The sequence below is a fragment of the Neoarius graeffei genome, chromosome 3 (assembly GCF_027579695.1).
Source record: "Neoarius graeffei isolate fNeoGra1 chromosome 3, fNeoGra1.pri, whole genome shotgun sequence".
Lineage (NCBI taxonomy): Eukaryota > Metazoa > Chordata > Actinopteri > Siluriformes > Ariidae > Neoarius > Neoarius graeffei.
In genome coordinates this window covers 116,484,920-116,501,717 of record NC_083571.1, presented here as the reverse complement: position 1 = coordinate 116,501,717, position 16,798 = coordinate 116,484,920, and the positions used below count along the sequence as shown (strand labels likewise).

Below are 16,798 nucleotides of genomic sequence, written 5' to 3'. Positions count from 1 at the left end.
TGAAATTAGATGAAATCTCTGAAATTAAATTAGCTTAGTTTAGCTAGCTAACAGCTTAACACTGTACCTGCTAGCCTTAAGATGCTTTAGCATGTACTTTGTTTTTCAGAGACTGAATACTGATTATGCCAGATAATAGACCATCTCTCAACGCCTGGAATCGATTCCGAAGATTTAGAGTCGACTCCCTATTCCCAATGCATAGATAGAATAGGTGAATCGACTCTTTGTCGGATTGAATTCAAGCTCTACTATTAGCTGCCCTTGCTTCTGTTTTTTTTTCTTTTTGATTTATTTAATTAATGTGGTTCGGCGCTGATTTTGCTTTCAAACAGGATCTGAAAAGTATATTGCGAGATCTGTGGACTATTTGCACGTTTGAGTTTAGCAGACGAAGTGTGAATACTGAGCGTGGAGGAGACTTATAGATTAATACCATGTGCGATGGTGTGTGCCAAATATTTATTTAATTTAACGTATTGTTTCTCAGGATGTTCGCTGGTTAGATCATGCAGTAGATGACTGGTTATCGATGCTACCTATCTCGCTACTTGCTTTAGCTAATTTGGCTACCCAGAAACGTTAGTTGTGTCGATACGATGTGCAGTAACTCGAATGCTTTTAATATATGCATGTTGAATTGGGTATTTTTGTTGTTATTATGATTATTATTAATGGTCGAAGACAAGTATTGTCACTCATCATAAACATGCGCACGAGCTACCAGTAGCGTTATTTTTCCACCATCCGTATTCAGACCTGTCAACCCGCCTCCTGTACTCCGATTGGTTAATCGCGCGTAGTCTGACCCGTACAAACCAATCAGGTCGCAGGAAATGGCGAGATCCGCGTGCAGACAAAGCATGGCAACCAGTAGGCGGGTTCGTGTGACACTTGGTGGCGGAACATCATCCTCTCAGTGATGGCGGATGCTCCGAGTTCGCTCTAAAACTCACATTTCGGTTTGTTTATTTCAGTAACGTGAATAAAATCGACCGAGAGCGGAGTCGTTAGGTATTTTAAGAAGAACCGGGTCGTCTTGGTCTAATTCAGGGGCGTGTAAGTATCACACGGTGGCGTTTTCTGAAGCGATGTTTGTGAGAGACCTGGGCGAGGAGGAGAGGCTCTTCCCTTTCCGCCATTTTGTGATAGCAAGAAAGTGATAAAACACGAAGTCTACAGGTAGCTCTTGACCGGGTTAAACAGCAGCGGATCCTGCGCGTCTGTCTGAGTTTTCAGGGTGCGCAGTAATGATGGCTGTGGGGGGGAAAGTTCAGAAATTGATATGTGTTTAATTTCCGGTTACTCATTCGCCTGTTTGCAGCCCCGAGTGAGCCATGCTAATGCTAACGCTAATGCTAATATCCGCGAATAGTCCCATAGTGTGAGGATTTCTAACAGCAGCCCGTTTGTGATTGTGTTCATCACTTTTCTACTTCAGCAAGTTCACGTCATTTCATCCAGTGTGAAGCAGTGGGGGTTCAATACACACGAGTTTCTGTTTAAGGAAAAATGTGGCTAACTAGCACCAGGCTCGCAGTCAGTACTGTAGTGAAGGAGGCGACTAATGTCCTGGGGATTCGATCTGACCTCATCTGATCTGATCTGATCTGATTTACTTTCCAGTACATTACACGTTCGAACGCACATTCATCTCTGCGACCATTTACTCCTTTTTGCCAAAGCAGAAATCATGATTGTTGACTTGCACATGATTGTATTAATAATACATACTATCTATATATTATACTGTATAATACATATATTTCAGATAAATTGTGTATAACAGCTATTGTATATTATATATATTTATAATAGTTACTGTATATTGCATGTTTATTATATTCTGTAATGCCTATATAGTACATATACGTTGTTCTTATTACACATGCATAACTTGCCTATATATATATATATATATATATATATATACACACACACACACACTTTTTTGTTTTTTTTTTTCAAACACCCCTTCTGTATCGCTCAAAAGACACCAAACGCCAGAACCGAATTCCTTGTGTGTGTGTGTTAACATCCTTAGCCTATAAACCTGATTCTGGTTCTGATCGCTGTTGTTGAAAATGTATCTAATATGTTTGTCTCTCTTTGTTTTTCATTTTGCAGAGATCAAGATGACGAATGAAGAACCTCTTCCAAAGAAGGTGAGTAAACTGAAGCGGTGGTGTTTAAAGAAAAAGTCCACATCTTGATGTCTTTTATGTGGAGATGTACTATATTTATGATGCCTGTCGTAATCTAGGTGTTAATATTTATCGTTGGTGTATTTTCGTTATTCTAGTGAGACATTTAGTGGTGTTTGATAGGAGGAAAAAAATTTCAAAGATAAAGGATGAACGGTCAGATTTCCGTCACTCTGTTTACATACCTTTTATTCTAAAAAATACAGTATTCCTACTAAGCTTTTTTTTGGGGGGGGGATCACTATAGAGCAGAGTTTCTCAACCTTTTTTTAGTCACGGCACCCTTCAGAAGTATGCAAATTCTCAAGGGACCCCCATATAAAATGTATGCAGTCACGCTGACCATACACTGACCCCGGCAGTGACGTGGGAAAGGGGGCCGTGAGACAAATTTTGATGATCCATGAGGTGGCGATGATCTGCATAAGTGTAACTATCGGGTTTTTTTCTCATCTCATTATCTCTAGCCGCTTTATCCTTCTACAGGGTCGCAGGCAAGCTGGAGCCTATCCCAGCTGACTACGGGCGAAAGGCGGGGTACACCCTGGACAAGTCGCCAGGTCATCACAGGGCTGACACATAGACACAGACAACCATTCACACTCACATTCACACCTACGGTCAATTTAGAGTCACCAGTTAACCTAACCTGCATGTCTTTGGACTGTGGGGGAAACCGGAGCACCCGGAGGAAACCCACGCGGACACGGGGAGAACATGCAAACTCGACACAGAAAGGCCCTCGCCGGCCCCGGGGCTCGAACCCAGGACCTTCTTGCTGTGAGGCGACAGCGCTAACCACTACACCACCGTGCCGCCCGGGTTTTTTTTGGAATTTTAATTCATTTTATTTATTACAATGTTAGAATATATAATTTTTTGACGGCACCCCGGTTGAGAGAGGCTGCTATAGAGACACCAACTGCCGGAACTAAATTCCTTGTGTGTGTGTCTAATTCTAATGAAAATGAATATTCCCCTAACGTTCCCGATTACATGCAGCGACATCTCTACCGCAGCCTTGCAAACTGTTTGCATGCAGTGCACACACAGTACTGATCGTAAACAGGGAGGACGTTGTGTATCGCAAACTGCTGTAAAATCCCAATTAACATTAATGACATTTAGCAGATGGTCTTATCCAGAGCGACATATGACATACTGAGAGCAGTATGGGAGTTAGGTGTGGGCACTTCAGCCATTCCTGCTTGTCCAGGGAATTGAACCAGCAACCTTTTGGTCCCAAAGCTGCTTTTAGGCCTAAATAATTAAGACACACATTCCAAATGCACTGTATACATGTCCAGGGAACGCTTCTACAACCTGAATATCGGCATATCCTGCATACCTTTAATCAGAAAATACTAAATTCAGAATATGCTTTTTACACAGCCCGTATCGAATTCTAAGTTGTTATAAGTGTGCATGTAAACGTTCTGACAGTTCGCTCTGAAAAACAAAAGAGCCAGTGCTTTTCTTTTCTCAATCACCATTTTCCAGTCACATTCCATGTTGTACACCAGTTAGTTTCGGTAACACTGACTGAATCAATCCACATGTCTGAGTTCGCTAGATAAAATTCCAGTTCTATCAGTAGTTCATTACATGGAAATCGTTACTGTGCTTACTCTGGGCTGTCAGTCTGTGCATTTCATGGCAACATGCAACGCTCTGTTGAGCTGTGGCTTCTTTGGGAAAACTCTTCCTTAACTGAGCAAAAAGAAAAATTTGACCATATTATATCTGAAATTAGGGCGGCACGGTGGTGTAGTGGTTAGCGTTGTCGCCTCACAGCAAGAAGGTCCGGGTTCGACCCCCGTGGCCGGCGAGGGCCTTTCTGTGCGGAGTTTGCATGTTCTCCCCGTGTCCGCGTGGGTTTCCTCCGGGTGCTCCGGTTTCCCCCACAGTCCAAAGACATGCAGGTTAGGTTAACTGGTGACTCTAAATTGAGCGTAGGTGTGAATGTGAGTGTGAATGGTTGTCTGTGTCTATGTGTCAGCCCTGTGATGACCTGGCGACTTGTCCAGGGTGAACCCCGCCTTTCGCCCGTAGTCAGCTGGGATAGGATCCAGCTTGCCTGTGACCCTGTAGAACAGGATAAAGCGGCTACAGATAATGAGATGAGATGAGAATATTAATGTGAGATCCAGTGTAGAATTAGACAGTAACCTCTGTACTCAAAATTCTACAGTGTAGCATCTCCGTGACTGCAGAGGACTTGGCTTTGGCTAGTTGGCAGTCTGCAAGATGATTAGTGTGATCGTGTTGGCAGCAAAGTTGAAGCTTTGAAAACTTGTCCGTTTGTCAGGGTAAGAGTAAAGCACTGCTGCATTAGTCTCTTTAGAGATGAAGTCAGGGACAAATCCCACCAGTGCCACTATCAGGAGCTTGTTGAATAGCAATGTGTGTTCATGAAAGAAGTTTAAAATAAAGGTCAGAATTTCATTAGACACCACTAAAAATGATGTCTGTTATAATTTGAAGTTTTTTTTTTTAAGAACCAAATCAGTAGAACGATATTTTTTGAGGACTTGTTTTAGTCTACTGAAATACTTTCCTCTGTTCACATACTGTGTGTTTGCAATAGCCTGTCTTGTACTTGATGTATGCATTACAAATGCCAAACAGGACCTTAAAATCCCCAACTTGCTTTCAGAAGGTTATAATTTGATTGATTAATTAATTAATCATATGGCGCGTTAACCTGCTGGGGTAGACCAGTTTTGTGGTACAATTACAGACCTGGCAGTGTTTGATTAGAGCTACTGAAATACTGTCTGCTAATAAGTGCTTACACTTTGATGCAGGTTCGCCTTAGTGAATCTGATATGAAGACCCTGACCAGAGAGGAGCTCTGTGCAAGGTAAGGATGACTATATTATGTCGTATTTGTTCCTTTTCTTGGATTCCTTTTACCTAAATAAATCTATAATAACTCTTTCCTTCAATATCTTAGGTGGAAACAGCATGAAGCCTATGTCCAGGTCCTTGAAGCAAAATACGCCGATCTAAATTGTAAGTAAATGTTGAATGCTTTGCACACATTCATGCATAATGGAGAATTCATAACCTAATGCGTTACAGGTTTTAATAATGCTATGGATCTTTTCAGGTTTCGTTCACTGTTTCCGTGGGCCGTATACTAATTGCATATTATGTCCATAGCCAATGATGTGACTGGTCTTAAGGAGTCTGAGGAGAAGCTCAAGCAGCAACAGCAAGAGTCGGCACGCAGAGAGAACATCCTGGTGATGAGGCTGGCCACAAAAGAACAGGAAATGCAGGAATGTACAGTAAGTGTTTCAATTTCTGGTTTTCTTTCATTCGTGGTTTCATAACTTTAGTCCACAGTAAAGAAATATTATAACCGTAGGGTGTCCTAACAGTGTGTTCATGTCAGAGGTGGAAGAAAAACATTATTAGATTAGTATTGTGTGTATATTTAAAAAAAAAAAATGTTCTTACTACTTGGAGCATTTCAAAATACAAGGCAACAATTCAGCAGTTTGCGACAGAGATTTTTCTTTTTTTTTTCTTTCCCCTTTTCTTTGGCATAATTATTTCCCTCCTTAAAGCGTAATTTGTTTTAAATGCCTTTCCATTTTTAAGGGAACGGGCCACTGTCCTATTTGTCAGACTTTACAGGTAGGGGTGTCACAAGATCAAGATAATAGACAACACGGGGGAAACAACGTGGCTTTTGTTGTCAAAGTTTGGGTCCTGTCCAGTCTAGAGATAATTTTCAATGCCAAATGATAAATATTGCTTGTATGAAAAGGCCAAGCACTGTATATAGCGAGCCCTCAAGACTTTTTTTCTTTTTTTTTTTAATCATTTGTGTATATTTCCATATTAGTGCATATTTCGCAGTGATTTTTTTTTTTTGGGGAAGTTTTGACAAAAGTACTTGATTTAGTACAGCGCACATGTTCTATCATTTTTATTTATTTATTTATAAATAAATGTATTTTTTGTCCCAGTCAATGTAGTTGCCATTGATTTCTATTTGTTACTTGTACCACACTATTCTTCGTTTGCAACCATGTGACCAAAACTGCTTGCGTTCTTGACCGCCGCCATGTTGGAGGATCTACAATAAACACATAGACACAGTGTTGAGAGTACAGACTGGAAGGTAAAGAGGAGTTCCGTTTAGAAGCTTGTAGTCGTTTCTCAAATCTATTTTAAAAACAACAATTTTGTCTGCTTCAAAAGACCGGTATCTAACACACTATAGAACATATTTAGTTCTAAAAGAGCCGTCACCGGGCGACGAGGCTGCAGGATTTGAGGTCGGGGATTGACGTGAATTTTGTTCGATTGATTCTGTGATCGTTTGGGAAGATTCTTCAATAATTCTGCGTTTCTTTCTGCGCTCTGTAAGCCTCGCATTTCGAGCTACTGCTTTAGTCCCATCTTTGATTTTGTTGCGGCCCGTATTTTGTGTCGGAGCCCAGACTGGATCCGTAAAATTATCGAGATCAGCTGGTTTCACTCATGGAAAGAAAAAGCAAAATAAAAGCAGCGTCATCAAAAATGATATACAGCTCTTTTTAAAATGAAATAATCGTAGAAGCCTTTGATTGTCGGATCACACACTCGATGATCGCGGCGAGTTTCTGCACGACCAGGCTATTAAACGATCCGATATTTCTTATATATTGTGATCTTTCATTAATAACTAGTTCGTAGTACTTACCGTTGATAAAATGTTCACTGCAGACTCGTGTGGTTTTTGCTTTCTCATCGCTGAGATCAGCTCGGTTTATGTTGGACAGTCAGTGACGTCTACGCTCCGTGGACAAAACTCTTGTTTTTTCTCCTTGATTATTTATAATTGCTGGAATTCTAAAGAACTTAAGTCCCCTTGTCTCGAATAGAGTTGAACCCGCATCCAGTTACAGCACAAAGAGTGTTTAAGGCATAGCAAAGAAACAAAAGGAATTCTTGAGCGTAACGACCTCTCGAGCATATCTTCTATAGTAAATGTGCGCCGTGTGAGTTTATGTAGATCCTCCAACATGGCCACCTTCCGGTTCAAAGCCTCGCGTAGAATTAGCTGTGATGTCACGTGCAAATGAAGAATTGTTGGGTGCTTAAATCTCAAACTCCTCCTTTTCACATAATTTATTCTGAAATTATTAGTTTAATTGCTCAGGTTTGGTCTTAAACATACGAGTGATCAGATTCTTCTGTTGCTTCAGTTTTTAACACGGTTCATCCCTTTTCAGACGCAGATCCAGTACCTGAAGCAAGTGCAGCAGCCCAGTGTGGCTCAACTGAGATCCTCCATGGTGGACCCAGCCATCAACTTATTTTTCCTTAAAATGAAGGCCGAACTGGAACAGACTAAAGACAAACTGGAGCAAGCCCAAAATGAACTGAGTGCCTGGAAATTTACACCTGATAGGTAAACTAAAAAATAACTCCCCCCTCCAAACAAAAGTCAAGACTTTCCTGACTCACCCCCTCACTTTCTCCACTGCAGGAGTGCAAATAATGGTGGGGGAAGACTGAAATGCTATGCTCACAACGAGACTCAGACTTAAAAGCCAAACAAACACAGAAAGACATTTTTTTTTCTCTTGTTCTGTGCTGCTATTATCATACTGTAATCATACTGTAAAAGTGAAACAGAACAGAAACTGAAAAGCCAGTTTTGGTCAGGTGACACTGTTTCAGCTTTCTCTTCCCCACACCCCCCCCTCATGGTACAGAGGCCTGAAGGAATCGGGACTGTTCCTGAAGAGGTGGTCACAGCGGAAACAACCCCTCCTTCCAGCCCCCAACAGCCTATGTTAGACAGATTGCTCTAATAAATCGTTGGCGGCCATTGGGAGAGACTTGAGCAAGGCATTTGCTCTGGAGCTGATTGAACTGTAGTTTAAAAAAAAAAAAAATCACTGATTGAACATTTAAAACATGACCCGCAACAGAACATGTTGCACGTGCATATCTCCCATCTTTTACCCCCACCAGTGTAGAACTGTTAAGACTCTCGGTAAGAATTTAGGAAGTACCTGGGTGAGGGGGACAGTAGAGTGATGTAATACAATGAGAAGAGTTATCGATCATAAGACTCTGGGGGGAGGAGCCTTTCTAATGATGTAATACTTTGGGGAAAGAGTAAGACCCTGTGGTCTGCAGAGACTTTGTTTAACAACCATCTCGCTGGTGCAAGAGACGGTACAGTGTTTAACTTTTCCTTTCCTCTTTGTGTTCATAGTTTTTATATTTTTTGCTTTGTTTATGTTGTTTATTCTTGGAAATGCTCTTTTGCACTTACAGCAGTGTGGGTTGGGGGGGAGTGAGGTCAATTGGCTTTAGTCACACTACAGTAGAGGATGTGTTTTAAATGTGAAGAATTGCTAATACACTGCTGCAGGTGCAAGCTTTTTATTTCAATGTGAATGCTCATGTGTCTTAGAGGTAATTACTAAAGCTGTTTATATGTATGTCTATGCTACTGTGTCATTTGATCACAATTTTTAGTTTCAAAATCTTCTCGATACAAGTGCATTTCTTTAAAACTGTTTGGTCAGGACACTACTTTTATTAACAGGTGTTTTTCTTGTGAAATATTTCCGTTACCGAGCTGTTGAGTGTCATTTGTTTTATAATTCTTCACCATTAGGCTCAAGGTGATGTTTGAATATAATATATTATTTTTTGGACATATTTTTAGAACACAGTTAATCATCTCAGCGAAAACATTTATCTTCTCATCTCCATTACCCAAGCTTCTAATTTCTCTTTCTTTCTTTCTTCTCAGAGGGTTTGAGCCGCCACCATTTGTTTTTATCATCGTTAATGTTTAACATGTAGCACTTGCGGCAACTTGTTACACTGAATATATCAGCTTCCCGACATCAGTGTAACCTCCTACAGTCAAACCTTTGCAAAATAATTAAGAACTTGTTGCCACTTAGACACATACTCAGTAATAATTGTGTTCAAATATTCCTGGAGTTCAGTTTCAGAAGAGGAACTCTACATGTGCATATTACAAAAGTTTGCCTATAGCTATACGTTAATTTATGTCCTGCACATATCTTGTGGTAAAAGGTGTAAAAGTTCATGGTATGTTTTGGCCCTCACTGTTCTTGTCGGGACACTGTAGCTATTAGAATGGCACCCGTAGTTCAGTGTCATTTAACGTGTACGCAAACTTTTGAACAAGTTAAAAGTAAACTTGACACAGTTGTTTTATATATATTTACATAGATGGTCTTGAAGTGTGAAAATGCCAAGTATATGTTCTGAGGTTGCTACGTCATCTTTAGAAAACCATGTATATTTGGTGTGTGTGTGTGTGTGCGCATTTCTAATTGGTGACTGACTGTCAAATGTTACTGTGAGAAATTTATTGGTTCAGTCATTCATCTGTGGGTTGGTTGAGTTTTGATTTATGACTGGGACACTCATCTGTTAGGGTTCCTCATAACTGTTCATCTCCCACATACCATTTTGAATGTCTTGGATCATTTGACCTAATGACCAAGGTGGTGTTATGGAACGTTATTCTGCAGTGTTGTACTGCTCGGCAGTTACTCCAGCTGTCCTTGTTGTGCTCATGGCTCTGTTCACCATGTGATGTCAGACTTGTCTCCCTTGCAGCCAGACTGGTAAGAAGCTGATGGCGAAGTGTCGCATGCTGATCCAGGAGAACCAGGAGCTGGGCAGGCAGCTGTCACAGGGCCGCATCGCCCAGCTAGAGGCTGAACTCGCCCTGCAGAAAAAGTACAGCGAGGAGCTTAAGAGCAGCCAAGATGGTGAGAGAAACAATTCTTTGCACTTTTATCCTTTTGTGGGTCAAAAACGAAAACGCAATTTCATGCACAGTATCAATTCATGGTTTATATGTAATGTATTATGTCTCCACCAATGTTTTTTGGGTCATCCATCTGTGCATCCATGAGATTCTCGTTTGAGCAGTATCTCAGGAACGAGTGGTTAAATGCTTATAGGGATCGATATAGGTTTGTCGTTGTAACCTGCATCTGAACTGACGAGATTTTGATATCGGTCAAATGTCTGAAAGGACCAGACTCTTTTTTTTTTTTTTTTTTTTTTTTTTTTTTAATTCTCAGATAATTGTAATTCAAGATTGTCAAATGTGTATTTAAAGTGAGACAGACTTTCGATTTCATAAAATCACTGAAATGTAGTTCCGTCTGAAATGTGGTCATTGTGATATATGTTTATTTCTGTAATATCTCTCAAAATATCAGGCCATTCATATTTAATTTGAGGGGATTAAAGCAAATAATATGTATGAAACTGCTCGCTTGGCGCAGTCAAGCAGACAGAGGAAGTCCGTGTGCGCATGCGCAGGCTTACCTTCTTCTTTTGGGTTTTACGGCAGCTGGCATCCACAGTGTTGCATTACTGCCATCTACAGGTTTCCCTTTGAGCGTGCACTGACAGTTCCATCATTCTGTCGCTAAACGAACAGCTGATCACACCGAGGTGCTCGCTGAGCGCCCATATTTATTAGTTTGGTCCTGCATTTCCTTTCCTTTGTATATAACATAACGTCTTTTCTTCTCGCTTTCTTTCCGTTACTGTAGTCGTTCTTTCACGTTTCATTCGCACACTCACGTCCTCCATTTTTCTCTCCTGTTTCAAATTTTTATCCCACAATGCCTTGCGTGAACGGGGAAAGCCCACCATGTGATGCCTGACGTAGTATCTTGTATTGGGTCATGGTGAAGCAGGAAAAAATAGCGGAGAATTTAGAGCCATTAATTGTTCTATTAAAAAAAACTAATAAAATTGGAAGTCTGTGATTCGAATTCAGTAGCTTTCGGTTACTCAACAAAAATAACTGGGTGTCGGGAAAATTCGTTTCATGACCTACACTTGAAAAATCTGAAAGGCAGTACAGCTTGAACAAACTGAACAGGTATTAGAGGATAACTGTCAAACTTGAGGAATATTTTTCACACTAAAATTTGAATAACCAGAAACAAATCCCAAGTTACACCACAAAAATACTTAAATCTGTTCTAGTTTGTTCTTTCTGTCTATTTGTAAGGTGGTGAAATTTATTTAAGATGTAAAGTATGCACTTTTAAGATTTCCTTTTTATTATGTTGCATATAAATGCGATCCCTTTTTTGTCTTTGACCCACAGTTTTGTCGTCGCAGCCTATATATGATTTTATCACAAACGGTTTGCTATATTTTTGTGTTTGAGTTCCAATACTTGTGTTGTTTAGAGTTGAACGACTTTATCATTCAGTTGGATGAGGAGGTAGAAGGCATGCAGAGCACCATCCTGGTTCTCCAGCAGCAGCTGAAGGAGACCAGGCAGCAGCTGTCTCAGCAAGCGCAGGCTCTGGGTTCCTCTAGTGGCGCAGGTCCAAGCAGGACTGCCCCTTCTCCTCCTAGCGCCTCCGAGCCTCCTGCTGAAACTGAGACGGCGCCCTCAGGCAGCTCGACTGGGGCAAAAGACTGCGGCCGTGCCTTCAACGGTCCTTCGAACGGTTCCACGCAGAGAGCCTTGTCCAGCTCTGGCCCATATCGGGAGGCAAGCAGCGCTGATGAGGATTATCCAGGGTCACCCTGTGCTTCCAGTCCTGCCCACGGGGGTGGAGCCAAACTGTCTAACCACTCGGAGGGCGCAGCGAGCCAAGGCACAGGGGACGGCTACGGGATGCTGAGCGCGGGTTATGAGAGCGTGGACTCTCCAACAGGCAGCGAGGCATCAATGACTCAACACTCAAATGACACAGACTCCAACACTGATTCCCACGAGGCCGCAGCCGTCGCCAAGAGCACCAGGACAGTGGGCGCGCATCACACCACTCACAACGGATTGGACTCTGCAGCTGCTCCTACGACTGCCTCCAGCCCCTCCACAGGATCCGTTTTGTAATCTTTAAAATGTCTACTTTTTGTTTTTTTACTCATGGCAAGCAAAAATTAACCACACATTTAAGGCCAGTTAGGTTTTTTTTTTTTTTGGTTTTTTTGCTTCAGGAATTGAAAATTCCAGATTTTTTTTTTTAAAGCCATTTCCAGTCATAACTCGTTTATTTTGCAGTATCACACAGCTGATTCTGTTGAGCGGTATAAGAATTGAATAACAAATGAGCAGCATGAGAATAAATAACTGATGTTTTGAGGTTTTAAAATGCGCTCTAATTGCAGCTCAAGGTTATTTGAACATCACCCTGTCTGTATATTTAATTTGCTCACTAAACTAAACAAGTCATAAACATCTGTTGTACCATAAAGATTAAGTCAGGAGGCGAGTTTTTCACTTCCTGCGCTTACTTCAGAATGTCCTTTGCTACTTGATGTCGAACGTTTTAAAAACATTTTCTGTTCATCCCCATGGAAAGAGTTTTTGTTTAATTTGTGGGTAGTTTTTCTGAGATGTATCTTGTTGGATTCATATTCTGATTTCAATTCATTTTGTGTACTGACCAAATATCAATAAAGGCTTTTAATATGACCCCGGCATCAATTCTAAATTTATTTATTCACAACTTCATGCATTAAAAAAATGATCATGAAAAGAACTTTAGCTGTACTGTAGTGTCACCAGTAATAAGTTCCAACGTTACATAAAACTCAAAAAGGTGACCTCGAGCATCACGTGAAAGATGCTGCGTTACACGTTTTTTAAATTTGTAGTTTGAAACTGATCTAGAGGATTATTTTTGTGATCGATCCATACATCAATAATTAAATATCTTTCAATTTATTATTACAAAATGCATTTCAATTTATTTCATGATACTGACACGTTAAAGGAACGATTTATTGAAGGATAAATTGAAGATTGGACTGAAAGATACAACCCCGAATCAGAAAAAGTTGGGGCAGTATAATGAAATTAAAACTGAAAACAATGATTTTGTAAATAATCTTTGACCTGTATTGCACTCAAAACAACACAACGGCACATTATTTGATGCTTTACCTCATGCGTTTTTTTTTCCCCCCAAAATAAACACGTTTCAAAACCAGTTGGGACGGTAATGCACTGACCTCTGTAATGTTGCCATTCCTTCTCAGGACACTTAAAAGACGTTTAGGGACTGCAGACACCAAGTGACGAAGCGTTTCAGGTGTTATTTTGTCCTATTCTTCCTGTAGACAGGTCTTAAGGTGTACGACGGTGTGGGGTTGTCAATGTCATATTTTTCATCTCAGAATTCACCACATTCTCTATTGAGGACAGCAGAGCCGCGCCCTCTTCTTCCACAGCCACGCCTTTGTAATGTGTGTAGAATGTGGTTTTGCTTTGTCTTGTTGAAATCTCCCTGGAAACGATATCGTTTTGAAGTCCTCTTAATGTACTTTTCTGCATTAATGCTGCCATCACAGAGGTGTAAGTTACCTTTGTCAAGGGCACAGACACAGCCCCATTTGGACTTGTGACTGGGAACAGTCGGGATGGGCTATTTCATCTGTGATCCAAAACACGCTGTGACCATTTCTTCCAAAAAAAAAAAAACACCTGGAATATTGATTCATCCATCCATTATCTGTAGCCGCTTTATCCTGTTCTACAGGGCCGCAGGCAAGCTGGAGTCTATCCCAGCTGACTACGGGTGAGAGGCGGGGTACACCCTGGACAAGTCGCCAGGTTATCGCAGGGCTGAATATTGATTCATCTGACCACAATACACGTTTCCACTGTGTGATGGTCCATCCCAGATGCCTCCGAGCCCAGAGAAGACAACAGCACTTCCGGACACAGTTAACACAAGGCTTCCTTTTTGCACAGTAAAATTTTAAATGGGATTTGTGGATGTAACTCTGTACAGTACTGTAGTGCTTGCCAAAGGTTTGCCAGTGTAATCCCAAGCCCATGTGGTTCTATCAGCTTGAGATGAATGATGGTTCTTGATGCAGTGAGGGATCGGAGATCATGGGGTTCAGGTTAGGCTTGAGCCCTTGCCCTTTACACTCCAATATTCCTCCAGATCCCTTGAATCATTTAATGATATTATGCACCGAAGAGGGTGAAATATCCAAATCCCTTCCTTTCTTTCTTTGAGGAACATTGTTTTTAAACATTTCAATAATTTTCTCACGAATTTGTAGACGAACTAGAGATCCTCGGCCCATCTTCGCTCTTCAAAAACTAGGCCTTTCCTGGATACTGATTTTGTACCAAATCATGATTCCAATCACCTGTTGATATCACCTGTTTCAAATCACATCATTATTTAATAGTTTTACCTCATCACTAGCCCTAAATTGCCCCACTCTCAACTTTATTTTGGAATGTGTTGCAGGACTGAAACACAGGAAGTGAAATGAAGTTGACCAGACAAAACATGAAATATCTTGGGTTCATAGTGTCTGCAATGTAATACAAGTCAAAACAAATTTATAAATGACTGCTTTCTTTTTTATTTGCATGTTCCATACAGTCCCAGCTTTTTCTGATACGGGGTTGTAAATTGATGAACAGATTGAAATCGATCATTCAATCTATCCTTCAATCAATAAATCATGAAATATAAATTGGAAATGTTTTGTAATAATCAATTGAAAGATGTATTGATGTATTTATTGGACATCATATTTATGGACTTATCGATGGATGGACTGACACATAATTCAGGAGTGGATCCAGGAAAATGGGAAGGGGGATCATCAACCCAGTAAGGCCGGGGGTCCCCAAAACGGCACGTGTCCCATGTACATACACAGGGTATAGTGAGTACAGGGATACCCTATTAATGAACACGAGCAGTAGCCAGACAGCCGACACGTGTGTGTGTGTGTGTGTGTGTGTGTGTGTACGCAGTAATCCTGCTCCAGCATCTTATCATTTTGGCTTGTGAGCATGCGTGTTAATGATACCATAAACATAAAAGGATGGCGTGCACCCTTTACATGTAGTCTGCAGTGCAGTCCGGGAATACAGTATGTTATTAGAGTGTGGGAAATAAGGAATTTTAAGCAGACTGTCACAGGTTGGACAAGTCTGAAATGTTGTCTGTCCATCCAAATTTCAGTCTGTCTGAATGACGGGCCAAAGGCCCAGAACAATGGGGCCAGGGGTCCAGGGCCCACCTTAGAGCCTTGGAAGCTGAAGGGCTTTAGATGCCTGTTGACTTCTCAGCTCTTTCCAGACATATTTTTGTGATCTTCAAAGGCCAAATTACACTAAAAATTGAATCTAATTTACAACAAAATGTCAGAAGATTCAAGAAAAACCTGCTTAAAGTTCTACCCAAGAAAACAGTAGCACACACAGATCAGTTCCATGTCGAGAAAAAAGTCTGGGGGGGTTAAGGATGTTCCAGTTGGTTACAACTTCCTGGGACTCGTACAGTATATCGGTACTATAATAACACTCATGACACATTATGTCAACAATGACTTTTATACCATGTTTATAATAAATTTATAAGAAATTTAGTAATTAACAACACAACTATTCTTACATAATAGAGTTAAAATTTTGAGGACGAGATTCCAAGTAGTTTTGTAACAAAATGACTTTTAAAATGACTCAGAACAAGACATGGTCATGTCACTTGGCATTCAGACTAAAATCTGCGGGACTAGAACTTAGAAAATAGAAGAAAACACCACGAAAGAGAAACCAATCGAAAGCGAAAGAGTGAAAGTGATTATCAAGGTGTTACCATGGGAACAGTCTTTTATGAATGTGTAAGTGTGCGCTCAGCGCTCCGACTCTGGTGTGACTGAGGAAGGTGACAAGCTTTATGTTTCATGCAATTTAGGTAATTTAAAAACTATAATATTATTTGACAGTGGGCACATAGGAAAGTGTAAAGTATAAAGTTTCTGTCAATATGTTTATCATGCTTGTATGATAAAAACTCATGAAGATATTTATCTAAATCCAAGACCTACTCATTCTAAACCTGCCAAGCTTCGCTGGTGAAGCTCTCGACCCCAGAGGGTTAAAATACGATGGAAAAAACACTTTGTCAGAGTCCGAAACCTGGAATAGTCTATTTTCTTTGAATGTTAGTGGTAAACCTACCCAGCTGATAACAGCGTGGCGTGGTGTCAGGCCAGAATGCGGTCCTACTCACTGATGAGAGGCGATTTGTCATTTATTGAGAACGTCTGTGATCCGCCAATCGCAGGCTGTGTTACAACATAATGTATTCGCCCAGTGCAACATTCGGAAGAAAATTAGAAGTAGATTAGACCCATATCTTTACAATTTTTCATGGGTCATCCGGTTTGATGCTTTTGAAATACAGACGGACAAATGCAAAAATTACCGGTCAGTGTCCGCTGGTCCGGCCTTATTTCCCACACTGTTATTACGTCGATGCACGAAGTTCCGGCGCCCTGTTCAAATCCAACAGGACTCACCCAGCTCGCTTTTCACTGCATTCGTGTCATGAGTGAAAAAACCTAAGCTAGGACTGACTATTAAGTAGTGGATTTCCCAAAAGCTTCTTAACGCTAAGAGCATCTTAACTAGGAGAGAGAGTGTTAATTGTGCTGCTTGGTCCACCATTTAACGATGATCTTTGTGCTATGATGCTTTTGGGAAACTCGTCATACAGTGGTGCTTGAAAGTTTGTGAATTTTCTACATTTCTGCATAAATATGACCTAAAAGTCCTAAAAGTACAA

The 16,798-nt window shown here is 40.8% G+C and overlaps 1 protein-coding gene across 3 annotated transcripts; it reads left to right on the top strand.

The window, feature by feature from the left end:
* The first annotated feature begins 225 nt into the window (after positions 1-225).
* wtap (WT1 associated protein) lies at positions 226-12,666 on the top strand. Of its 3 annotated transcripts, none has more exons than XM_060917959.1 (8): positions 226-447; positions 2,128-2,165; positions 5,012-5,067; positions 5,161-5,219; positions 5,370-5,497; positions 7,436-7,614; positions 9,822-9,976; positions 11,426-12,666. In XM_060917959.1, the coding sequence occupies exons 1-8, from the start codon at positions 438-440 to the stop codon at positions 12,082-12,084; spliced, it is 1,284 nt and encodes a 427-aa protein (XP_060773942.1). In that variant the 5' UTR covers positions 226-437; the 3' UTR covers positions 12,085-12,666. The 3 variants fall into 3 exon arrangements, with proteins under 3 accessions (XP_060773942.1, XP_060773943.1, XP_060773944.1); XM_060917960.1 differs by lacking the exon at positions 226-447 and adding an exon at positions 868-1,059; XM_060917961.1 differs by lacking the exon at positions 226-447 and adding an exon at positions 1,100-1,240.
* The last annotated feature ends 4,132 nt before the right edge of the window (positions 12,667-16,798 follow it).